This window comes from Oncorhynchus kisutch, linkage group LG25 (assembly GCF_002021735.2).
Source record: "Oncorhynchus kisutch isolate 150728-3 linkage group LG25, Okis_V2, whole genome shotgun sequence".
Taxonomy (NCBI): Eukaryota; Metazoa; Chordata; class Actinopteri; order Salmoniformes; family Salmonidae; genus Oncorhynchus; species Oncorhynchus kisutch.
Genome location: NC_034198.2, coordinates 5,917,256 through 5,944,706, shown reverse-complemented (window position 1 = coordinate 5,944,706; position 27,451 = coordinate 5,917,256). Strand labels below are relative to the sequence as shown.

Genomic DNA, 27,451 nt, shown 5'->3' with positions numbered 1-27,451 from the left:
ACTGCATCACATTATGAAATCACACTGCACCAAAAGATGGGGGGGCTTGAGGCATGTCATACAAAGAGCACCACCATACAAAGACACTCGTCAAACCAGGGTAGAGTCGGTGTCATGATGGGCGAGGAGGAGTGTACTGGAGAGACCTCTCCATAATCCAGCGTAACGCTGACTAGCACCAGGAAGCACGTGGGAATGTACATAAAAAATGCTGCACAGACACTTCACTGTTAATGGGAACTTATAAACACACCTGTAATACTGCATTCGCTTTCTTCAAGCTTTCAGTGCACTAGCTAACTTGGTTAGCTCTCATTCCACTTCTCCACTTGATGATGCACAGATAGGGATCTATGTTTGAGTAGCAGTTAGTCGTCGCTCTTCATAATGACATTTGCTGTCTTTCATCGATGGTTGACAGTTGTTATGATATGGTAGGATTAGTTTTACGGCACAGGGTTACGAGTTGGTCATTGCCCCATTGCCATGTCTGGGACTTCTGTTGCTTGCCAGATTTATGGCTGCCTTACAGCGGCTTTCCCTCATGTAGAGCTCAGCGAATACAGGAGCCTCACTCCACAGTAGCCATATACTGTCCTACAACAACAGTGTCTCCAATTCACTCTGTAAAGCCTGCCGGGTCTCAATTCACACTGTTTTACGAGCTCAGTGCATACTGTAACCTCAGACTTAACAGCCATATACAACAACAGGGTCTCCATCTCCGTTCATTTAAAGGTCTCAATTTTACACAGCTGGCCGGTCTCAATTCATGCTGTTTTGCAACTCCATTAGGATGTCTGGCTCTTCGGTCACTATATGACTTGTGGTTGAATCCGTTGGGTTGAAATCCCAGTATTTTATTCCGGAGCTTCGTTTTCCTGCATTAGATGCCCGGATAAACTCAAACTGACACCTCCAATCGACTGTGCAAATCCACCAAGGTACAACACGGCTGAGGATGAGAGTCTTTGCTTTTCTGGGAGTTGCTGAACTCGGTGTGAGCAGGCAGTACATGGGATCCATTACAAAGCTGAAGAAACCACTGTTAACTTCTCATACTGAGGTCTACAGTTTGGACTGTCCCTTTCATCCTTCCCTTGTGTGTCGCCACACTGTCAAAGTTACGGTTTCGCCAACGCAAAAAGCCGCCTTCCTTCCATCTGCTGTTCACACTTCATTCCTTTTCTCTCATCCCGTCTCCTTCGTGCATTCCCTCTCAAAGGATACACATCTACATGCAGCAGTGTGCTCAAATGGCTGGTTTGTATCATGTTATCCCCAAGGCAACAGAGGTGTAGGAATGACACCGTGGTTCTTTGAAATAGTCTGTACCATTTAACCCCCGTCGTTCCTGTTACATGTATATGTGCATATTGACTGCTTCTACGTTACATGAATTCACCACTGGCCAGTGTGACACTCACAGTGGTCACAGTATACACTCACATATTACAGTAGCCTACAGTATTACAGGAGCCTACAGTATTACAGTAACCTACAGTATTACAGTAACCTACAGTATTACAGTAGCCTACAGTATTACAGTAACCTACAGTATTACAGGAGCCTACAGTATTACAGTAGCCTACATTATTACAGTAGCCTACAGTATTACAGGAGCCTACAGTATCACAGTAGCCTACAGTATTACAGTAACCTACAGTATTACAGGAGCCTACAGTATTACAGGAGCCTACAGTATCACAGTAGCCTACAGTATTACAGTAACCTACTGTATTACAGGAGCCTACAGTATTACAGTAACCTACAGTATTACAGTAGCCTACAGTATTACAGTAACCTACAGTATTACAGTAGCCTACAGTATTACAGGAGCCTACAGTATTACAGGAGCCTACAGTATTACAGGAGCCTACAGTATTACAGTAACCTACAGTATTACAGTAGCCTACAGCATTACAGGAGCCTACAATATTACAGAAGCCTACAGTATTACAGTAACCTACATTATTACAGTAGCCTACAGTATTACAGTAACCTACAGTATTACAGTAACCTACAGTATTACAGTAGCCTACAGTATTACAGTCGCCTACAGTATTACAGTAACCTACAGTATTACAGTCGCCTACAGTATTACAGTAGCCTACAGTATTACATGAGCCTATAGTATTACAGTAACCTACAGTATTACAGGAGCCTACAGTATTACAGTAGCCTACATGTACGCTCCCTTCTGATTCCTGAATCATCCTCTGTAGCTTCCAGGATTGTACAGAAGAAGCAGCGTTGTAGGCATACATACTTACATACTCATCTTCTACATTTACATACATACAATTAAACCACGAGACACAATGACATACACGCAGACACAATTCAGGGACACCGACACAGATGAACTACTCCCACAACGACACTCAACCACAGTGACACACACTGTGCCTGTGCGCTCACACCCACTTACACACTCACATGAAGGAAATCACAAACAAACCACTTAATGTGTCCACTCTCACCCTTTCTAGAAAACAATTATCATCCTATATGTTAGTGGTACAAACACAGATGGAACACAGTTTATGAGATATGGCAATATATAGCTGACATTGCAGCGTGCTCTCAGATTACACTCAGAAATACATGAGAGGGGAGAAACAGAGATAAACATGCTGCAGTCAGAGCCTCCATTCAGTAGCCACTTCCGTCACACACAAATACACACACACTCTGGAAAAAGAGGATTTCACACACACACACACACACACACACACACACACACACACACACACACACACACACACACACACACACACACACACACACACACACACACACACACACACACACACACACACACACACACACACATATATATATACACACACACACACACACAAATACACACAATACAAATACACACACAATACATAGCTTATTAATCCGCCTTTCAAATCCACGGCCTCTCTGTTGCATCTACCTCTCCCCTCTCTCCATTGTCCTCTCCTCACATCCATAGCCAGGCAATGAATGAGGAAACAGCGGCTACCTGTAAATGAACCACACGCTCCTGTTTCTGGGGCCCAGTGACGGCCACGAAGAAGAGAGGGAGAGAGAGAGAGACAGATCTCTCTCTCCGCATCCCCCCATTGCCATTTCCCCCCTCCTCTCCTCCACCCCCTCCTCTCCCTCCGCCTCTCGCTCTACCAGCGAGAGCACAGCCAGAGAGAGCCGCGAGAGTGGAGGAGAGGAGAAGAGAGAGAGGAGAGAGCGAGCGCTGGCCTAGCACGTCTACACCCTGCATGCTTAAGAAAGAGAGAGAGAGGAGTAGAGAGAGAAAGAGAGAAAGAGAGAGAGAGGAGTAGAGAGAGAAAGAGAGAAAGAGAGAGAGAGGAGTAGAGAGGGAGGGAGAGTGAAAGAAAGAAAAGGAAAGCTGCAGAGATGGTTCTCTGCGACAAGGAGAGAGAGCGCAAGAGAGAGGAGGGAGAGAACGGATGTGAAAAGGGGAGGGGGAGGGAAAGAGAGAGTGGTGGTTTAGCATAAAAGAGGTAGAGAAAAGAGATGCTTTTGCAGGTGGGGGAAGGGGGGGTAACAGGCAGCAGGGATGCGGTGTTTACTTGAACATCCACTGACTGGTTTCTGGCAGATTCACAAACAGCTGATTTCCACTCCAGAGAGATTTTCTAATCTGCAAATACAGACACACACATGCACATAACAGCACTTGCAACATTTAAATTCGAACAAAACCCACTCAAAATTCTCATTGACATTCTCCCAAACACACAAATGCAGTGGGTAGCAGCAGCAGTACATCTGGAGCTGGATCCGGTTCAAAATGCTACTGTATTACAAATCGGCCACATAACCACCACTGTACTACACACATTTCTACATGCACTCTCTCTTCACACAGACGTCATTCACCGTCTGAGTCACTGGCCATTATTCACATAGCCAAATACCGGTGAACCTTTATTAGGCTAATAATAAGAGCTTCTTAGCACACGGCTAATGTCAGCTACACGTTGAAAGCCCAAAACCCTGGGGGCGTGGAGTCCCTCCTCACACCTGCCGATTGACCGAACGCAAGCTCATCACCTCCAAATCCCCAAGACTCATCATCAGGATGTTGTGCCGCACGCTCACACACGCGTAGAGACACACACACACACACATACACACACACACACACACACACACACACACACACACACACACACACACACACACACACACACACACACACACACACACACACACACACACACACACACACACACACACACACACACACACACACACACACACACACAGTTAGTCCTTATGATGCACACCACAACCGCAGCTGTCTGGGGATGGACTGCAGCTTGACGCTAGAGGATTAGACAGATGCAATGGGGGAGAAGGAATCCATCGTCAACATTTATGGCATTATTTTTTATCAGGGAAAATAAGCAGGACCGAAAGGGTGAATTCGGAGGGGTGATTGGTCATGTGAGTTGGGCTCCAGCTACCCTGTTCATAGACTGTTCTCTCTCATACCGCGCACGGCAAGCGGTACCGGAGCGCCAAGTCTAGATCCAAGAGGCTTCTAAACAGCTTCTACCCACAAGCCATAAGGCTCCTGAACATCTAATCAAAAGGCTACCCAGACTATTTGTATTGCCCCACTTTACACTTCTGCTACTCTCTGTTATTATCTCTGCATTGTCACTTTAATAACTCTACCTACATGTACATATCACCTCATATTACTAAGCGGTGCACATTGACTCTGTACGCCCCAGTTATTTTACTGCTCTTTAAATATTTGTTACTTTTATTTCTTCTTCTTCTTTTTTAAAGGTATTTTTTAATTTATTTTTTAAACTGCATTGTTGGTTAGGGCTTGTAGTAAGCATTTCACTGTAATGTGAAATGTTGTTTTGGGGCTCATGTGACAAATACAATTTGATTTGATTTGATTTTGGCCAGATGAACAAGCAGAAGTCAAGCAACTTTGTCTGCTAGATGTACAATAAATTGAATTGAACATGTTGACTTCCGTGCTTTTAGCGCCAGCATGGTCTTAACACAGCTGAACAATAGCATAAACACGCAATCACTTCCGGTTCACCCTACACACACGCACACCTTCCTCCAAATTTGAACCCAGAAACACGCCCATCAGAAACGAATTAGCCGATTCTTAGCTGTCCACCTACACAAGTGACAAAACACAGCTAAAACATGACAGTAGATCATGTCTAAGCTTACTGTATGCGTTCTACTGAGAATCATAAGGGCCGCAGAGCACGATTAGTACTGGGTATTCAATCTTAGCAGAGTTAGCTAGTGATTTCCCCTAGCCTCTTGTCTTCTGTTCCTTCATTACGTCACTATTGCTCCACCCTTAGAACCTGGTGACCATGGTGACCATGTGTCCCAGGGGTAAAAAAAAAAGACTTTGCGTGAGGTCATTCATCAATACGTCTAGTCCCTGAGGGCCAGCCAGATGACAAGTTTTAATCAAGTCCAGTCTTACCTGGGGCCATCCACGCCATCATATGCTCCCATGGTGACATTACGAAACAGCTTCCTCTTGGCTTTCTCACTGCGCGTCTCTGGAACCAAAAATCATGTGTCACATTTATATCAATGTGTGTTTTTTGTCGTCTTTGTGTCCCCGCTATTTGTGTACTCAGTGTGTCTTTGTATACTTTTGTATTCCACTGCACCATCTCTGAAACACACAATGATCAAGTTGGTTGTTGTGGTGGTGTGCTATTAATGTTACTGGGTGGGTGTGATACATGCCCTACTGCATGTAACATTGTGAGGATGTCCTGCAGTCAATAGAATGTTGGCAACTGAATGAAGATAAGATGAGTCATTCAGTAAATGCGGGGTTAGCATCTGTAGAGGGATTTTGGTTGGTGTTTGTCTGAGCTGATGCAATGCGAGTGAGGATTGTGTCTTTGTCTGAGCACATATTGCATTTGGTTTCTATAAGGTTGCTGGTTTTGTCTCACCTGATCGATTGTCCTTACTGGGAGGACCCACCTCCTCCACACAATCTGAGGGGAACCAGCCTGTACGACCTTTCACTGTGCCCTCCCAGAACCCCCCCTCTCCAACACTCAACACTGAGAGAAGGGAGGAGAGAGAGTGTGAGAGAGAGAGAGAGAGAGAGAGAGAGAGAGAGAGAGAGAGAGAGAGAGAGAGAGAGAGAGAGAGAGAGAGAGAGAGAGAGAACAAAGCGAAGAGGGGCCATCCCAACTTTACAATCAACACAGTGGCTCTCCAAAAACCCGCTCCTCTCTGAATCTCTCTTACCTTTGACTTTGTCTCCTTTGCTGATGCTGAGCTCTTTGTCTCCGTGGGCAGTGTAGGCCCTCGTGGCCATGTACACTCGCCCTGGGACCGCACTGTACATATGCCTCATCTGACCCCCAGCTGACCACCCGCCACTACCCGCTGAGGTCGCACTGCAAGAGGAAAGACAGAGGAAGAGTTTGTGTATCATGGAACAACACCTGGGGATACCAGTAAGGAGGGACAAGAAATGGCTCATGACAGTGGTTTACACTATGAGAATAACATGAGAATAACAAGCTGGTAACAGCCCCATTGGCTGTAGACAACCAAAATGCATGTAAAAACATCACTTTTTGGATATGCACATTATTTATAAATTGATTGAAATATCTACAGTCTCTCCCTCCAGTATGTTCGCACCCCTGTCTGCCGCGCTGTGGTTTGCTTTGATGCCTCTCCTCCGTGTCGCTCTGCCCTCCTCCTCGCGACGGGGAGCGGGTACGGGCCCTGGGACTGCTGGAGCTCCTCACACCCTCAGAGGCCCTGCGACCCTAGACAGAGAGGGAATACACACACACGCAGGATGAAATATAGAATTGTGTTGAGACTTACACAGACCCAAACTCACAATTCATTGGATAACATCCCAAAGCAACTAAGAGCACAGCTCCCCAATAAACCGTACAGTTGCAATCTCCTACTACATCTGCGTACTGTGCCTCTATGTACCTTTCCAGGGATGGGATTGGCTCCAGCAGCCTTGTTGGATAGGGCCATGGGGTCAGGCAGGGTCATGCTGTTGTCACTGTTAGCACGCAGGAGGGGGTAGGGGTGAGCCATGAGGAGAGGGAGCGTGCGTGCACTCTCTCCTCTTTTGGGAGCATACTTTGGGGATTCCAGAAAGGGCACTGAGAAAAGAGAGTCACAGGTAGGTGGAAAAACAATGAGGTTAGTGCAAGAGTTGAGAGAAAGTGGGAGGGAATACTGTGAGAGTGTGAACAATGAACAACCCGACTCAAGTGATTCGGATGCAAAGACAATCGACAAGTAACACAGATGGACTTGAACACCACACACAACCCTCAAACTGGGGTTGAGGTCAATTGGCCACCTCTGAACCAATACTGTTTTTAGAAACAAAATAGTTTGTAAAATGTCTAGGGATTAGCCTCTGTATGCTGATCCAGTGCACCGCATCAAACACCATCTACCAGTGGGATAAAACAACTTAATATGATGGCAAAAGACAACAGATCTTCTGAGTCACATGTTGATTGATGAAGCAGAACATTTATACCAACCAATGCACTGCAAAGTGATTTATAGCAGATAGCATGACAGACATACAGTACAGACACTTAGGAAGAATATTTTCCTGTTATTTTACAAATGTTCCATCCGGAGAATAAATCACTTTTCTCCCAGATAACCCGGTGTTCCCGGAAGAAAAACAGAAGTGTCACTTAAATGGGCCTATGTCTGGATTTGATTAGAGCTTTGATCTAAAATTCAAGGCTGATGCTACCTGGGCCTGGTGAGCCATACAGTAAATGCATTTTACGAGGCCTACATCAAAAATATCTTTTTTAATCCCAAACCCAAAAAAGCCCAAATGATTGCGCCATTATCCAATACATATATGATATATAGGCTACTGCGCATTATGCTCGACAGAAAAACAGAAAAGCTTATAGATGTGGCCAGCTATATGCTCTCTCGGGTAAAGAAATGAAACAAGCTCCTGTAGGCTGATCTTTTTGAGTGTGGACTGTATTACTGTACTGTATTGTCATATATGACTGGATTTACGCACATTGTTCAAAACCATGATAAAGCTGAGAGAACATGTGTTTCTGGTGCAGCACAAAAACTTACTTTAAAAAAGTTGTAAAAGTTACTCTAAAAATTGTATTTTAATTTTGAAATAGGGCTTATATTTGTGTAATAAGCAGCCGCATATATACCTTCATAATATTTTCCCTAATGCTATTAGCCTGCCTACCTCTTTCTCTCTCTATTGTGGCTTCAGTCGTTCGTTTCTTCTTCAGTTAAACAAAATAAGCTTTGTTGTCTTCATCATTGCAATGACATGCTTGAAAATGATGGACTAGAATTAGATGCAGACGGCTTTCCCTTCTCTTCTCGAAGATTGAATGGTTATGGGTCTGAATAAAAAAACGCCATCGCGCGCTCGGCTCTTCTTTCAAACTACCCATGAGTTCTATTGGCTGCTGTATTCAACGGAGTATTTAGCGGAACGCAGGTGCGTGCGTATTGCGCAAGAGACCGAGGCTATAAATTAGAAGCTTATTATGCATAACCCAACATTCATTAGATAAATGTAAAATAACACATATGGAATGTTAAACAAATCAAAATATTTTTGTATTTGAGATTCTTCAAATTAGCCACCGTTTGCCTTGATGACAACTTTGCACCACTCTTGGCATTCTCTCAACCAGCTTCATGAGGGAGTCATCTGGAATGAATTAAAATTAACAGGTGTGCATTGTCTTCTTAATGAGTTTGAGCCAATCAGTTGTGGTGTGACAAGGTAGGGGTGGTATACAGGGGCAAACTACCTGCCCTCCAGGACACCTACAACAAGGAAGGCCAAAAAGATCATCAAGGACAACAACCACCCAAGCCACTGCCTGTTCACCCCACTACCATCCTGTTAAACAGCCATCACTAACACAGAGGCTGCTGCCTACATACAGTACTGAAATCATTGGCCACTTTAATAAATGGATCACTAGTCAATTTAATAATGCCACTTTAATAATGTTTACATATCTTGCATCACTCCTCTCACATGTATATACAGCATTTTATACCAAATATTGCATCTTGCCTATGCCACTGTCATTACTCATCCATATATTTATATGCATATATTATTTTTCCATTCCTTTACATAGATTTCTGTGTATTAGGTAGTTGTTGTGGAATTGTTAGATTACATGTTAGATATTGCTGCACTGTCGGAACTAGAAGCACAAGCATTTTTGCTCCACTCGCAATAACATTTGCTAACCATGTGTATGTGAACAATAACATTTGATTTGATACAGAAGATTGCCCTATTTGGTAAAAGCCCAGTCCATATTATGCTAAGAACTGCTCAAATGAGCAAAGTGAAGGTCAGTCAATCCGGAACCTTTCAAGAACTTTGAAAGTTTCTTCAAGTGCAGTCTCAAAAACCATCAAGCTCTATGATGAAACTGGCTCTCATGAGGGCCGCCACAGGAAAGGAAGACCCAGAGTTATCTCTGCTACAGAGGATAAGTTCATTAGAGTTACCAGTCTCAGAAATTGCAGCCCAAATAAATGCTTCACAGAGTTCAAGTAGCAGACACGTCTCAACATCTACTGTTTAGAGGAAACTGTGTGAATCAGGCCTTCGTGGTCAAATTGCTGCAAACAAACAACTACTAAAGGACACCAATAATAAGAAGTGAATTCCTTGGGCCAAAAAACACGAGCAATGGACATTAGACATGTGGAAATCTGTACTTTGGTCTGAATGGGTCCAAATTTAAGATTTTTGGTTCCAACCACCATGTCTTTGTGAGACGCAGAGTAGGTGAACGGATGATCTCCGCATGTTCCCACCTTGAAGCATGGAGGAGTTGGTGTGATGGTGCTTTCCTGGTGAAACTGATTTGTTTAGAATTCAAGGCACATTTAACCAGCATGGCTACCACATCATTCTGCAGTGATGCGCCATCCCATCTGGTTTGCGCTTAGTGGGACTATCATTTGTTTTTTTAACAGGACAATGACCCAACACACCTCCAGGCTGTGTAAGGGCTATTTGACTAAGAAGGAGAGTGATGGAGTGCTGCATCAGATGACCTGGCCTCCACAATCACCGACCCTAACCCAATTGAGATGGTTTGGGATGAGTTGGACCGCAGAGTGAAGGAAAAGCAGACAACAAGTGCTTAGCATATGTGGGCACTCCTTCATGGCTGTTGGAAAAGCATTCCAGGTGAAGCTGGTTGAGAGAATGCCAATGTCATCAAGGCAAAGGGTGGCTACTTTAAGAAATCTAAAATATATTTTGATTTGTTTAACACTTTTGGTTACTACATGATCCCATATGTGTTATTTCATAGCTTTGATGTCTTCACTATTATTCTACAATGTAGAATTATTACAATGTAGAATAATAGTAAAAATAAAGAAAAACCCTTGAATGACCCTCCAAACTTTTGACTGGTACTGTATATATACTGTATATATCAATCTTGAACAGGATTATCTATTTTGGATGCAATTTGATTTGAAGACTGCTCGCGCCTGCTCTAATTTAACGCAACAATATTCAAGTGATTGGCCGTTTTAAATCTCTGCAGCTACAATAACAAAAATCACAAATCTTTAAAATAAAAAAACAAGGTGATGGAGATGATAAATTATACATGCATTTGTCCTTATACCGTAGCATAGGCAATGCTGCAGTAAATGCAGGTCTACCTGTCACAAGAAAAAAAAGTTACCATGATGAGCTGATAGGTCTACATGCAATATGAACTGCACTCCATACTGAGTTGGGCTGTTTGTCCACAACATGAGTGTTGATGACTGATCATGCAGAGAGCAGAGAGCAGAGAGAAGACCGCAGAGAAGCTAGATTTAATCATTTCATATAATGTAGCAGTTCCATTTCACATCATGTTGTTGATATAAATCATTTATTACAGTTGACCAGTTTCTCGCAGTTATTTATCCCGGGAAAAGGGAGTGGTTTTGGGTGGTAAATCTCGGTAACCGGGTTCCCGCCATTCAACGCTAACAGACACTCATGCACCAAAACTCACTATCAATCACTTCCTAATCTGAAAAGACCTACGTGGAGGACCAAGACTTACCTACATCTGCATCTCTGTGGTTTTTGAGGATTTCCCCAAGTTCAAAATGGCCCGACATTACTGCTACCTTCAAAACACAGACACATGTACGCACACATACAATTACATGCAACACTGTAACACATGCATCGGGTAAAGGAAGAGTCCCTCCAAAACAGCAAACGCCCAATTTAATAAACACTTCGCAAATAATACATTTAAAACAACTAACTGATATTCAACTCAATGGTTTATTGACTTATAGCAAACCTGATCACATTAGGGCTAGTCGGCAGAATAAATAACTAAAGAAAACTGAAAACATTAAGTTGTTATTGATACCTGAAAGGGGGTTTGTCCATGCTTGTTCTTAATTTCCTTACTGGCCCCTCTGTAGAGCAGAACACGAACACAGCTTTCCTGATAGGCCAGAAAGACAGCCACTGTTTAACTTAATTCAGGACTAAAATGTCACACAGACATTTGAAACTCAAAAAACAGTTACTTTGAGTTCAACTTTGAATGGACACGAACACTGATTATTGTGTTGTCCCTGTATTTAAAAAATGACACTTACCTTATTATACAGAGCACAAATATGAAGTGCGGTGTTCCCTGAGGCATTCTGAGAAGTGGTATCTGCCCCATAGAACAGAAGGTGCTCCAAGTGCTGGGCAAAACCATTCTGGCAGGCCTTGGGAGGAGGGGGTGTAAAGAAAGTATCGAAAGATTACATCACACAGAGTATGAAAGATTACATCACAGAAAGTATCGAAAGATTACATCACAGAAAGTATCGAAAGATTACATCACACAGAGTATCGAAAGATTACATCACAGAGAGTATCGAAAGATTACATCACAGAGAGTATCGAAAGATTACATCACACAGAGTATCGAAAGATTACATCACAGAAAGTATCGAAAGATTACATCACAGAAAGTATCGAAAGATTACATCACAGAAAGTATCGAAAGATTACATCACAGAAAGTATTGAAAGATTACATCACAGAAAGAATCGAAAGATTACATCACAGAAAGTATCGAAAGATTACATCACAGAGAGTAACGAAAGATTACATCACAGAAAGTATCGAAAGATTACATCACAGAAAGTATTGAAAGATTACATCACAGAAAGAATCGAAAGATTACATCACAGAAAGTATCGAAAGATTACATCACAGAGAGTAACGAAAGATTACATCACAGAAAGTATCGAAAGATTACATCACAGAAAGTATCGAAAGATTACATCACAGAAAGTATCGAAAGATTACATCACAGAAAGTATTGAAAGATTACATCACAGAGAGTATCGAAAGATTACATCACAGAAAGTATCAAAAGATTACATCACAGAAAGTATTGAAAGATTACATCACAGAAAGAATCGAAAGATTACATCACAGAAAGTATCGAAAGATTACATCACAGAGAGTATCGAAAGATTACATCACAGAAAGTATCGAAAGATTACATTACAGAAAGTATCGAAAGATTACATCACAGAAAGTATCGAAAGATTACATCACAGAGAGTATCGAAAGATTACATCACAGAAAGTATCGAAAGATTACATCACAGAGAGTATCGAAAGATTACATCACAGAAAGTATCGAAAGATTACATCACAGAAAGTATCGAAAGATTACATCACAGAAAGTATCAAAATATTACATCGCAGAAAGTATCGAAAGATTACATCACAGAGAGTATCGAAAGATTACATCACAGAAAGTATCGAAAGATTACATCACAGAGAGTATCGAAAGATTACATCACAGAAAGTATCGAAAGATTACATCACAGAAAGTAGCGAAAGATTACATCACAGAAAGTATCGAAAGATTACATCACGGAAAGTTTAGAAAGATTACATCACGGAGAGTATCGAAAGATTACATCACAGAAAGTATCGAAAGATTACATCACGGAGAGTATCGAAAGATTACATCACAGAAAGTATCGAAAGATTACATCACAGAGAGTATCGAAAGATTACATCACAGAAAGTATCGAAAGATTACATCACAGAAAGTATCGAAAGATTACATCACAGAAAGTATCGAAAGATTACATCACAGAAAGTTTAGAAAGATTACATCACAGAGAGTATCAAAAGATTACATCACAGAAAGTATCGAAAGATTACATCACAGAGAGTATCGAAAGATTACATCACAGAAAGTATCGAAAGATTACATCACAGAAAGTATCGAAAGATTACATCACAGAAAGTATCGAAAGATTACATCACAGAAAGTTTAGAAAGATTACATCACAGAGAGTATCAAAAGATTACATCACAGAAAGTATCGAAAGATTACATCACAGAGAGTATCGAAAGATTACATCACAGAGAATATCGAAAGATTACATCACAGAGAGTATCAAAAGATTACATCACAGAAAGTATCGAAAGATTACATCACAGAGAGTATCAAAAGATTACATCACAGAAAGTATCGAAAGATTACATCACAGAGAGTATCGAAAGATTACATCACAGAGAATATCGAAAGATTACATCACAGAGAGTATCAAAAGATTACATCACAGAAAGTATCGAAAGATTACATCACGGAGAGTATCGAAAGATTACATCACAGAAAGTATCGAAAGATTACATCACGGAGAGTATCGAAAGATTACATCACAGAAAGTATCGAAAGATTACATCACAGAAAGTATCGAAAGATTACATCACAGAAAGTATCGAAAGATTACATCACAGAAAGTATCGAAAGATTACATCACAGAAAGTATCGAAAGGGTCATCACTTCACAATCACTTGAAAATATGCAATTACTGTGCGTATTCATAAAATTGTGACACATTAAAAGACAAACAGAATAAAAGATAGAACTGATGAATGTCTGAACCATTGCAAAATAAAGAACAAATTAAGAAATTAAAACAATATAAACAAGCTTTTGACTTTCCCCTTCACGGTTTCCGCTTTCGCTATTTGCACTTAAAATAACACAACACAAAATTAGAGAAGTAACAAAACACAGGACACTACATAAGTTAACATAAACTAAACTAACTGGTGTACAGCAGCGCACTGAGATAGTGAGTGAATGACGCAGAGATAGCAGATGTCAGCACGAGATGGTGTCTAATGGTGTCTAATGTTCATCCGCATCTCAACAGTTACATGCGATGTATGTACTGAATTGTGAAGGATCTCCGTTTCAGGAAGAAATAACTCAACTCTTTCTTCTTCTTTTTTACCCCTTTGAGACCATGGAAGGTCATGCAAGGTCATGATCCTAAGAGTCACTTTTCCCCCAACTTCACAACTTGAATGGTAGTATTCATGGATTAGATGATCAGTACCTTGTGTATCTCTTGCATTCCAAATTCCTCTTCATCCCTGAGCTATGGAGAGAAAGGAAGAGAGGGAGAAAGGGAAACAACGGAAAGAGACCAGCGAAAAGGTGTCTCAATGGAGGAGAAAGGAGAGTGCAAAACGAGGGGTGAAAAGTTTAAGACATGGACAGGACAGGAGATGGAAAGTATGCTAAAAACCTAATGTACTATACCAACGTATGATAATACACAGAAGACAAACATACACAAAAATATTACACATAAACATATGATACTTCAGATTCGATTAAAGTCAAAGTCAAATACTGACATATTTACAAAACACAGTCCAAAACAATATCAACCCCCATCCTTGAGATAGGCAGCCGGACAGACAGCCAGACGGATACCTGGTGAGACTCCTCCCAGCCATTCTCATCCCTCACTCCCAGTCTGGCCCTGTAGTAGAGTAGGGTCTCGCAGCAGGAGGTGTCACCACCTGTCAGCACTGAGTGGTACAGTGGGGTCAGGCTACATCGGTCCTTGTAGTTAGGAGATGCTCCCAGGGACAGAAGAGCCTAGCAAGGAGGGGGAAAAGACATGTTTATTAAATGCATGTTTATTTTGTGTGTGTGTGTGTGTGTGTGTGGTCCTAGTTACCAGCAGTGCAACGTGATTGTGTGCCCTGACAGCCTTGTGTACAGCTGTCAGTCCATCTCTGGTTCTAAAGTCCACATGGGCCCCACCCTGAACGAGCACCCTGATCCCCTCCACTGTCATGCCAGACTGCACCGCCACAGTCAGTGGGGATTCTGAAGAAGATGGAGAGAGAGAGAGGAAGGAGGCAGGAAATGGAGGAACAGGGAGAGAGTGGGGAGCAGAGAAAGTGTTTGAGATTAAGAGGGTTGTCAATATCTGAAATGATCATTTGACATTTGACTGAAAACAGTTTTAAAGTCATGCAGTGGCAACCCTATCAAAGCGAGTGTTCAACTCACCTCCGTTGTCAGGGTCATGGTAGTTTGGGTCGAGACCTTTTTCCAGGGCTTTTGACATCTTATCTATTGATCCACTTGCAATGTAGTCCATGAACTTTTTCAGACTCACCTGCACGGTAAAGAGGTTTACTGGCCAATATCAACATTTGTCTGTCATAAACCCAACTAACAAATCTAGGGAGAGAGAACGTTTTCGTAATGTTAACTGTAATGTTCCCCTAATGTTTGAGTGTCAAGTTTTCTATTAGTTAGGGGAACGTTATATCTACAGTACAGTGAGATCTAAAAGTTTTGGGACAGTGACAATTGTTTTTGTTTTGGCTCTGTACTCCAACACTTTGGATTTGAAATGATACAATGACTATGAGGTTAAAGCAGGGGTTGGAACCAAAATTATTTTCCAATCATTTAGTTCTGAACAGAACCACTATTTTTTTGTTTCCGACCAACAAAATAAAGTTCTGAACCGGTTTGAACTTCAAGACAGTACCGGTTTATTTAGTCCCTTTCTGTTCCTTTTTAACCTGTCAAATCAACAGTTTTTTACATTTTCCTCACTAAATTACTTAACCAATCAGTGTGGATAAAGCAGGCAAGCTAGTTGCTTTAATGCGTGATGGACAGACAAGTGTAGCCTATGGTGCAAGATGTGATGGAAATTTTGCAGGTGGGCATCTTGTTATGACATACATTATCTGAATTAGGTCCACAGAATTATACCTAGGAGGAGTGGCTTCTATGTAGAAATTGAATGTCCTTTGAGCTAGCTAGCTAACAAGCTTGTGTGTGCAGAGCGGCACCAGAATTATACCTAGGAGGAGTGGCTTCTATGTAGAAATGGTATGTCCTTTGAGCTAGCTAGCTAACAAGCTTGTGTGTGCAGAGCGGCACCAGAATTATACCTAGGAGGAGCGGCTTCTATGTAGAAATTGAATGTCCTTTGAGCTAGCTAGCTAACAAGCTTGTGTGTGCAGAGCGGCACCAGAATTATACCTAGGAGGAGCGGCTTCTATGTAGAAATTGAATGTCCTTTGAGCTAGCTAGCTAACAAGCTTGTGTGTGCAGAGCGGCACCAGAATTATACCTAGGAGGAGTGGCTTCTATGTAGAAATTGAATGTCCTTTGAGCTAGTTAGCTAACAAGCTTGTGTGTGCTGAGCGGCACCAGAATTATACCTAGGAGGAGCGGCTTCTAATGTAGGAATTTTGAATGTCCTTTGAGCTAGCTAGCTAACAAGCTTGTGTGTGCAGAGCGGCACCAGAATTAAAAACACGTCTTAACTTTTTGTAGTTAATAAATCCAACGTGAAACGTGATAACAAGCATATTATTTTCTAGCTAATTAAAAATCTTACTCCTTAACATTATTAACTGGTTCCCATGCTTTTTAAAGAATGGTGCTGTTCCAGAACAGTATGGGTCACTTTTGTTACAGGTTCCGTTTCTGTTCATGAAACATGTTATTTTACAGTTTTCAGTTCTGTTCCCTGAACGAGTTCTAACCCCTGGATTAAAGTGTAGACGGTCAGATTTAATTTGAGGGTATTTTCATCCGTATCTGCAGAACCGTTTAGAAATTGCATAACATATTAATGTACCAGACACGTTTCATAGGAAGGTGTAGCAGTTGTCAGGACACCGCCTGATATAGTCCCAAAGAAATGTTCTCCAAAAAAACATGTTTCATTAGACATGGCTTTGTTACTGTTGCCAAGCCCATCAAGGACCTGATTGGTAAACCCCTGATGCATTCACAGCTCTTTTAGTCTATTGACAAGGTTAGAAATACACACACATTGCTTTTAAGTTACATATTTAACACACATGATTACATTTTGGATGTTTATTTATACAGTCTTTACTATATAACATGTAGGAATCTGAACTCACAACCTCCTGGTTCACAGCATTCAGCTCTTACTGCTATGCCACCATGTCTGTGTAAGTTGTCAGTTAATTTGCATATTCTCTCTAGTTCGATTTAATTTACTTATTTGAACAATTTAAGGGCTTTCTGTATAGTTCTATATTGTCGGTGGGGCACATTAACCTGTTTTAATTACACTCCTGAATCACTATGATCAATACAAATGTATCTTGTTTGTACTTTTAACAGAGCTGCGATTTACTTCAAAGTGCATTCACCACAATGCTCACACCTATCACGTTCTTTTAGATCTACACAAATGCCTAAGGAGGGGGGTTTAGGGTTTCCTCTGGACAGGGCCTAACTATACTGGATCAATAAGCACATGCCCAATAAATCCCTTATTGGGACAGTGGTTAGGGTGTTTGTCATTGGTGCTGGTGGCCTATGTTTGAAACCCGCTAGGGGAGTCACCCTACTCTCACATTCTTAGCAAGATGTTAATGTCATTATTAGGCAACAGTTACAACACACCTACAGTATAAGGATTTAATTCAAATGTGTTTCTCCTAGAAAATTCTAGATTCTCTTTGAGATGCTGAGCTATCACATTTTTTAAATCTCACCACATATACCATGTAGAACAAACGTGTGTATCTGGAACATTCCTTATTTGTTGCCGAAACATGGCCCAGGCAGCAGTGGTGTTTATTTTTTTTGTGACCAAATTGATATTTATTTTGTCATATTTTTTGTTGGTGGGTTTTACAGGTACAATCTTCAAATTCATATATTTTCAAGATTCATTCATTTAATTTGGGCTCGCGAGAGGCGCAGTGGTCTAAGGCATGGTTTAAATACAGGCTGCATCACATCCGGCTGTGATTGGGAGTCCCAAAGGGAGGCGCACAATTGGGCTGGGGTAGGCTGTCATTGTAAATAAGAATTTGTTCTTAACTGACTTGCCTAGTTCAATAAAGGTTAAAGTAAAAAAATATCACATATTAATTTCCAAATATATTTTTCTGTTGTACCCCCCCCCATACCATGTTTTCAGTTCCCCCACCCGCCCTCCATCCTCTTGCCCCCCACCCGAAAAAGCATGGCTCCCAACCGAGGTTTCTTATCAGTTTCCCACCACTTATCCCCTAAGCCCCCCCCCCCCAAAAAAAAAACATCAAAGGTTGTCAACCAAGGATGTTTTTGCATCAACCCGCCAGCTGAAAAAGTGGTGTTGCCACTGATAGAAACATACACATGGCTGTCCTGTTCTCAGAATATGAGAACTGCATATTTACAGTAGCATGTCTGTACTTTCTCACATTTGCCAGCTAAGTAATGATGATGTCAGTTATACCAAAACAATCCAAAACACAAAGTTCTATCTCCAGGAAAAATAGACAAATTGCAACAGAATCACTTGGGAACTGTGTTGGGGTAATATATTACTTACTTACTTTTATGATTAACGGAGTAAAATAACTAGTTACTGGTTTCAAATATTGTAAGAGTATTACAGTTATGTTTTCAAGTAACCCGTAGATTACTTTCAGAAGCATATCTTTTGGTAGCCTAGTGGTTAGAGCGTTGGGCTCAACCGGAAGGTTGCCAGATCGAACCCCTGAGTTGACAAGGTAAAAATCAGTCGTTCTGCCCCAGAGCAAGGCACTGTTCCCTGGGCGCCGAAGTCATGGATGTCGATTAAGGCAGCCCCCTGCACCTCTCTGATTCAGAGGGGTTGGGTTAAATGCAGAAGACACATTTCAGTTTAATATATTCAGTTGGACAACTGACTACGTATCCCACGTTCCCTTTGCCAGTGTGTTATATTCTGTAAAGCCTTGTCTCATGCTAATGGAATTAATGCTGTAGGCTAACTCGTTTCCAATAGACCATTGTAATGCTGAAAAATCTAAGAATGATGGCAGCTGTGTTGTTACCCTGCTTAACGTTTTCCTTGTGCAAATGCACCCATTATTTTAAAGTTAAATCGAGGAGAAAGAGAACAACATTTTAGTAAAATGCTAACTCTGAAAAGGCAGCATTTGATCTCTTCGTCCAGAAACACCACATCAAACCTGACAGAGCTGGTAGCCAAAGTTCCAGAAATTAGTGAAAGAGGAGAAATCTATACATATGACAATCAACAGAAATACATAAATAATATGTCCAAGTGTAACAAAATGTCCATACAAACAATCAAAATGTCTGATAAATGCAATTCAAAACAGCAATAATGACATTAACATATGCATTGCGAAGAATGTGAGAGTAGGGTGAATCCCCTAGCAGGTCTCAAACCCAGGACACCAGCATCAATGACAAATTCCCTGAATACTGTCCCAATAAGGGATATCTCTAGGCCATGTGCTTATTATTTTTTGTGTATGTTTGGTAGGACGTTGATGGAATTTGCAACGTTCCCATAAAACGTGTCTTGAACATTAACATCCTGTGTTCTGAGAACATGGCGACCATGTTCTGTGTGTGTTTGGGGCAACGTTGATGGAATATTCTCCTAACCCACAGAAAACTGGACACCTGAATGTTCTTGCAACGTTCCAATGAAACGTTTCTAGAACATTCATTTCTTAAGTTCTGAGAACATGGTAACCACGTTCTGGTTCTAGTTGACATTAAGGGAATGGTCCCTTGGAAACATTCCTTGCACATCCCAGGAAGATTCCCATGAAAACGTAAGTTAATGACCTAATGAGACTCTTAAGGGATCGTTCTCTAATGTTGTGGTAACATTTGTTGTTAGTTAGGAACATTAATTAGCATAGTTGTACAAATATGTTTCACCTACAAAAGTGACATAAGAATATTATAACAAAATAGGAAGTACCTTGGTGTGCAATTTTGTAAGTAGTTTTTCATCCAGGTTTGTCTGTTTGTATACCCTGGTCTTGTACCTAAACTGTAAAACAGAAAAAATGTATGGTAAAACATTTATTTAAATCTTTACAACCATCTGAAGGATAAGAACCACATTTATTTTCATATTCCTGGCTCCAACTTGGCCTAATCTTAACACTGTAGTGCCTCTGGAATCACCCCTAACCCGGATCTGTTGCATATTTGGAACCCCACCCTGAACACTTGCAAAAGATGCACCACAAGAGGGCATCATAATATCAGTGTATAGGTATCACTGTACTGTATAGGACTTGAATAGTATGTGAAGCTCCACAGTGAAAAATCTAAGTCACATCCATGCACTGCAAACCCACTAAAAACGTATGTAAAATATATCTATAAGAAATGTGTTTGCTCCTACAAGGTGGTTGTGGTTATGGTGGAGGTCATGCATTTAAAACAAAATGGAAATCAGATTTGTGGGCAGCCCATTAGTCAAAGTCAGTTTTTAAATGATCTTCCTGAAAAGCCTAAATGGGATAAACCAATTTTTACTGCATCACTATCTAACAACGTTTTTCCCAGTGTCTTCCATCAAAATACCTCCAGGTAAGGCACCCCTTTCTCAAAGGACTGTGGGTAGTTTCGGAGGCAGCGCTCCTCCTCCAGGAACATGGCATCGCATCCGTCTCCGGCGGGCTGAAAGAGGCCATAGTTATAGACGTCCCACAGTGGCTCGCTCAGCGAACAGATGACCTCCTGCTTGGCACTCCAAACTGTGAAGTCAGGGTCAAACTGCAGACACCTCTGACAGAGGGAGGAGAAGAGAGACAAGACAGCACAGTGAACAGTTAATAAGAGGGAGATCATGAATATATTGTTTTCAAGGTGGTTTGTGTGTGTGTGTGTGTGTGTGTGTGTGTGTGTGTGTGTGTGTGTGTGTGTGTGTGTGTGTGTGTGTGTGTGTGTGTGTGTGTGTGTGTGTGTGTGTGTGTGTGTGGGTGGGTGCGTGCGTGTAGGATGGAAGTAAGGAGTGGGTCAAAGGTGTGTTCTACATTTTAAATGCCATTTGATTTGACTGAAAGGTGTATAATTAGCTTGGCAAACAATTTGTGATCCAAATCTAAAGCATAATTACAGTTAATTAACTAAAATGTGGTGACATCGAGGCTGTATTTACGGCTCATGATTGACAAGTAGATGTAGTACTTTATGAAAACTGGTTTCACCTTTCTATCGATGGCACTTTACTGGTCTCATTTAAAGCTGACAATAATCATGCATATGCTTCTTGATATAAATGTATAATCTAACTGAGCTAGCATAGGCCTACTACCTATTAAACATCAAACTGTGCTCATTAACTGTAAAGCTGCTGATTCGCTATCACCGTTCCGACTCATTTGAAAACAGTGAATTAACCATGAACACTGAACATTTCTTGAGCTGAAATAAGAGAACCCAGAAATGTTTCAAATACACAAAAACGTATTCAAATGTTGTGCATCCATTTGCATGCTGACTGCAGGAATGTCCACCAGACTTGTTGCCAGAGAATTGAAAGTTAATTTGTCTACCATAAGCCGCCTCCAACGTTGTTTTGGAGAATTTGGCAGTACGTCCAACCGGTCTCACAACTGCACACCACGTGTAACCACGCCAGCCCAGAACCTCCACATCCGGATTCTTCTTTTGTGGGATCATCTGAGACCAGCCACCCAGAGAGCTGGTGGAACTGTGGGATTGCACAACCGAAGAATTTCTGCACAAACTGTCAGAAATCATCTCAGGAAAGCTCTTCTGCGTGCTCGTCGTCCTCACCTGGGTCTTGACCTGACTGCAGTTCGGCGTCGAAACCGACTTCAGTGGGCAAATGCTCACCTTCGATGCATGTTGAAGAAGTGTGCTCTTTAGAGATGGATCTCGGTGATGGCAGACAGCGTGTATGAAGTCATGGGGCGAGTTGTTTGCTGATGTCAATATTATGAACAGCGTTCCCCATGGTGGCGGTGGGGTTATGGTATGGGCAGGCATAAGCTACGGACAATGAACACACTTGCATTTTATTGATTGACCATTTGATTGCACAAAGCTACTGTGATGAGATCCTGAGGCCCATTGTCGTGCCATCTGTGACCAACAGATGCATATCTGTATTCCTAGTCATGTGAAATCCATAGATTAGGGCCTAATGAATTGATTTAAATTGACTGATTTGCTATTTTTGTTCAGTGTCGTTAACAAGACTCAAGACACAAAAGACTCAACGCTCTCTCATCTAAACCAATTATCTGCCTTTGCCATACGCCTAGACCTGCATTGCAGTCAATGAGAAATAGAGATTTTCTTTTTAAACTTCTTTGAAGGATAAAGAGCTTTTCCCCCCCACACATGTCTGTGCTTGATACACTAGAGGCTTTCTGGTCACAATGGACAATATCTTTGATGTTTGTATATGCATCTGGTAGCGCTTCTATATTATTTACTCCCAATGTCGTTTTTTTTCTTGGAACGACAATTCCTTTGCAATGTTTGTCTTGGAACTTCATGTGTGTATAGGAGAAGGGGGTTAGTGAGATACACACAGAGCTTTTGTCCCATGCTTATGATCTGTAAATAAAATTGTACAGTTCAGCATAGTTCCTTGTCTCCCTCCTCTCCCCCTCTGCCTCTACATATGATACTGTAGCCAACAGCATTGGCATGGCAACCAGTTCATTAGAGGAGCAAGGCACCCGTTGCCGTAGCAATGCCTTGGTATTCCCTGGGAGGTAAACCATATGAGGGGGGTTGTATGTGTGTATGTGTGTCTGGCGTGTGTGTGTGTGTGTGTGTGTGTGTGCGTGTGCGTGTGCAATCCCATGGAGAGAGTCAAGCTAATGTAATATACAGTGCCTTCAGAAAGTATTCACGCCCCTTTACTTTTTCCACATTTTGTTGTGTTACAGCATTAATTTAAAATGGATTAAATATACATGTTGTGCCACTGATCCACACACAATACCCCATAATATCAAACTGGAATTTTATTTGTATAAAAAAAAATCAAATTAAAAAACAATTAAAAGCTGAAATGTCTTGAGTCAATAAGTATTAAACCCCTTTGTTATGGCAAGCCTAAATAAGTTCAGGAGTAAAAATGTGCTTAACAAGTCACATGTTGCATGGACTCATTCCGTGTTCGATAATAGTGGTTAACATGACTTTTGAATGACAACTCCATCTCTATACCCCATATGTACAATTATCTGTAAGATCCCTCAAACAAGTAGTGAATTTCAGACACAGATGCAACCACAAAGACCAGGGAGGTTTTTTAATGGCTCGCAAAGAAGGGCACCGATTGGTATGTGTAAAAATAAAATAAGCAGACTCTGAATATCCGTTTGTGCATGGTGAAGTTATTAATTACACTTTAGATGGTATATCAATACACCCAGACACTACAAAGATACAGGTGTCCTTCCTAACTCAGTCGCCAGAGAGGAAGTTAACTGCTCAGGGATTTCCCCTTGAGGCCGATGGAGATTTTAAAACAGTTACAAAGTTTAATGGTTGTGATATGAGAAAACTGAGGATGGATCAATAATATTGTAGTTATCCCACAATACTAACCCAAATGACCGAGTGAAAAGAAGAAAGCCTGTACAAAATAAAATAATTCCAAAACATGCATCCTGTTTGCAGTACCACTTCATATTTTCAAGCATGGTGGTGGCTGCATCATGTTATGGGTATGTTTGTCATTGACAAGGACTTGGGAGTTTTTTAGGATAAAAATAAATGGAATACAGCTATAAGCACAGGTAAAATCCTAGAGGAAAACCTAGTTCAGTTTGCTTTCCTACAGACACTGGGAGATGAATTCACCTTTCAGCAGGACAATAACGTTAAAAAAAGTACAAATCTACACTGGCGTTGCTTACCAAGACAACATTGAATGTTCATGAGTGGCCGAGTTACAGTTTTGACTTAAATCGGCATGAAAATATATGGCAAGACTTGAAAATGGCTGTCTAGCAATGACCAACAACCAACTTGACAGAGCCTGAATCATTTTCTAAAGATTAAATTGACAAATATTGTACAATCCAGGTGTGTAAAGCTCTTAGAGACTTACCCCAAAAGACTCACAGCTGTAATTGCTGCCAAAGTTGCTTCTACAAAGTATTGACTCAGAGGTGTGAATAGTTACGCAACTTTCATATTTTTGCATTTCATTTGCAAAAAAATATCTAAAAACATGTTTTCACTTTGTCATTATTAGGTACTGTGTGTAGATGGGTGAGACAAACATCTATTTCATCCATTTTGAATTCAGGCTGTAACACAACAAAATATGGAATAAGCCCAGGCGAATGAATACTTTCTGAAAGGCACTGTATATGAGTGTGACACTTCCTCCCCATCATTCTGTGGATTCCTACAGGATTTTCTGGGATGCTCTCAGCAGCTGTCCTTATTACATTGAACATAGCATTGTTCAGACATAAATTACTGATCAATGGACAGATGTATTTTGTGTGTGACCTGATCTCGATCCCCCTGTAATTGCCTCTCCCTTTCTAATATCCTGTACTTCTCTCCCTCTCCTCTTCTCTCTCTCCCTGTCTCCTTCTCTCGCTCCCTCTCTCCTTCTCTTGCTCCCTCTCTCCTTCTCTCTCTCCCTCTCTCCTTCTCTCTCTCGCGCTTTTAGCCTGCAGTATGCACTACGCTCCCTCATTCTCTCCATCCTCCTTTCATTTCAAACAATTATATTTCCTGTGCGAGGTACTGTAAGTGTTTGTTGGAGTGGGTAGTGGGCGGTCTAGGTACCCGTTGGTGAAAGTGCTCTAAGACCAAGACACCAAATGCCCTCTTGGTGTTTACGCCTTTCACAATGCTGCTCACTTCCCAGTCCTCTCCAAACTCATTAAAACCCTATTAGATAATGAACAATTACTGTTATATTGAGGGCAGATTAGCTGACATGTAGAACAGTTGGGAATGTTCTGGGAATTGGAGTACAGAGAAGATTCATAACAGGCGAAGGGTTAGCATAGGGCACCCATTTTCACCTGAAATGCCACTATACAGACTGATTGGTTCGCCAATTCTCACCCACAATCTCACCTACCTATGCAATACCAAGAAAGCATCTGAAAGGGCAAGTCATTGCTAACTTTAGTGAGAAGAGAGAACACTGTAATTTTGATGATAATGAATGTCTTTAGGCTGTCAATTACATTGGATTATTAAGTGAGTCAAGTCTCCATAGATTTTTGTTCTTCATGTATAGATGACTTACAGAGCCTTCATAAAGTATTCACACCCATTGACTTTTTACATGTTTTATTGTTACAGCTTGAATTTAAGATGGATTAGATTGAGATTTTATTGTCACTGATCTACACGGAATGCCCCATGATGTCAAAGTGGAATTCTGTTAGTAGAAACGTTTAGAAATGAATCAACAATTAAAAGCTGAAATGTTTTGATTCATTAAGTATTCAAACCCTTTTTTAATGACAAGCCTAAATAAATTCAGGATTAAAAATGTGCCTAACAAGTCACATAATAAGTTGCATGGACTCACTCTGTTCAATAATAGTGTTTAACATTCTGTTTGAACGACTACCTCATCTCTGTACCCCACATTATTTGTAAGGTCCCTCAGTTGAGCAGTGAATTTTCAAACACAGATGAAACCACAAAGACCAGGGAGGTATTCAAATGCCTCGCAAAGAAGGGCAACTATTGGTAGATGGGTAAACATTTTAAAAGCAGACATAGAATATTATTTTGAGCATGGTGAAGTTAATAATTAGACTTTGGATGGTGTATCAATACACCCAGTCACTACAAAGACACAGGCGTCATTCCTAACTCAGTTGCCGGAGGGGAAGGAAACTGCTCAGGGATTTCACCATGATGCCAATGGGGATTTTAAAACAGTTACAGAGTTCAATGGTTGTGATATGAGAAAACTGAGGATGGATCAATAACATTGTAGTTATTCCACAATACTAACCTAAATGACAGAGTGAAAAGACAGAAGCCTGTTTGCAACAAGACACTTATGTAACACTGAAAAAAATGTGGAAAAGAAATGCACTTTTTGTCCAGAATACAAAGCATCATGTTTGGGGCAAATCCAACACGACACATCAGTGAGTAGCACTTTTCATATTTTCAAGCATTGCAGTGGTTGCATCATGTTATGGGTATGCGTGTCATCGGCAAGGACTAGGGAGTTTTCTTTTTAGGATAAAAAGAAACAGAATACAGCTATAAGCACAGGCAAATCCTAGTGGAAAACTTGGCTCAGTTTGTTCCCAACAGACACTGGAGCTGTGTTCAGATACCCATACTAACATACTGTATATTACATACTTAATGAGCATATGCTAAACTCATCAAAAAAAGAAACAGGACCCTGTCTTTCAAAGATAATTCATAAAAATCCAAATAACTTCACAGATCTTCATTGTAAAGGGTTTAAACACTGTTTCCCATGCTTGTTCAATAAACCATAAACAATTAATGAACATGCACCTGTGGAACGGTCGTAAAGACATTAACAGCTTACAGACGGTAGGCAATTAAGGTCACAGTTATGAAAACTTAGGACACTAAAGAGGCCTTTCAACTGACTCTGAAAAACTCCAAAAGAAAGATGCCCAGTGTCCCTGCTCATCTGCGTGAACGTGCCTTAAGCATTCTGCAAGGAGGCATGAGGACTGCAGATGTGGCCAGGGCAATAAATTGCAATGTCCGTATTTTTTATTCGCCCTAGCAGAGCTGGTTAGTCTGTTTTCATGTTATCCAGAGCTTTGGTGACTGTAACTGGCAACAACTTAATAACGCTTTATTGCTGACGTTTACTGACTCAGACCATATTCAACGGGTGTTGAGTAAATTCATCAGTTATTATGAGCTCTGACACTCAGATGAGAGTGCTCTGAAATCAGAGTAGAATTAACCATGTCCATTGAGAACGCACAAATAACCACAACTAAACGTTGTGTAGTTAGTTATATAGACTATAGTTAATATACTGGCATGTTTGACTGGCAAGTATCAGTAGCCAAGTAATGTTAGGTAGCTAGCTAACATATTGGTACATACTGCTGTAATAATATGCTATGCGGTTCGTAAGGACAGCATAGCTAACAAATTGTCAGCCAACATAACATGTAATGAAACTTATTTGAAATTCATTACTTTATTACATTGCTCAACATTTTCTTAACATTTGTCATAATTTGTTAAAGCAATGAATTTGTATCCGCTCTCGTCAGACTTCA

The 27,451-nt window shown here is 41.0% G+C and overlaps 1 protein-coding gene across 1 annotated transcript in view; it reads right to left on the bottom strand.

Moving 5' to 3' along the window:
* The window catches only part of LOC109875682 (SH3 and multiple ankyrin repeat domains protein 1), a 59,452-nt gene that overhangs the window by 10,378 nt on the left and 21,623 nt on the right, over positions 1-27,451 (bottom strand). The window contains exons 3-16 of the mRNA XM_031805106.1: positions 20,769-20,972; positions 20,155-20,226; positions 15,441-15,549; positions 15,103-15,254; positions 14,853-15,020; positions 14,470-14,511; positions 11,698-11,814; positions 11,463-11,540; positions 11,142-11,208; positions 6,994-7,172; positions 6,685-6,815; positions 6,283-6,434; positions 5,979-6,092; positions 5,492-5,570 (exon numbers count right to left, since the gene is read on the bottom strand). Coding sequence (XP_031660966.1) covers positions 5,492-5,570; positions 5,979-6,092; positions 6,283-6,434; positions 6,685-6,815; positions 6,994-7,172; positions 11,142-11,208; positions 11,463-11,540; positions 11,698-11,814; positions 14,470-14,511; positions 14,853-15,020; positions 15,103-15,254; positions 15,441-15,549; positions 20,155-20,226; positions 20,769-20,972 — 1,664 coding nt within the window. The remainder of the gene's footprint in view (positions 1-5,491; positions 5,571-5,978; positions 6,093-6,282; positions 6,435-6,684; positions 6,816-6,993; positions 7,173-11,141; positions 11,209-11,462; positions 11,541-11,697; positions 11,815-14,469; positions 14,512-14,852; positions 15,021-15,102; positions 15,255-15,440; positions 15,550-20,154; positions 20,227-20,768; positions 20,973-27,451) is intronic.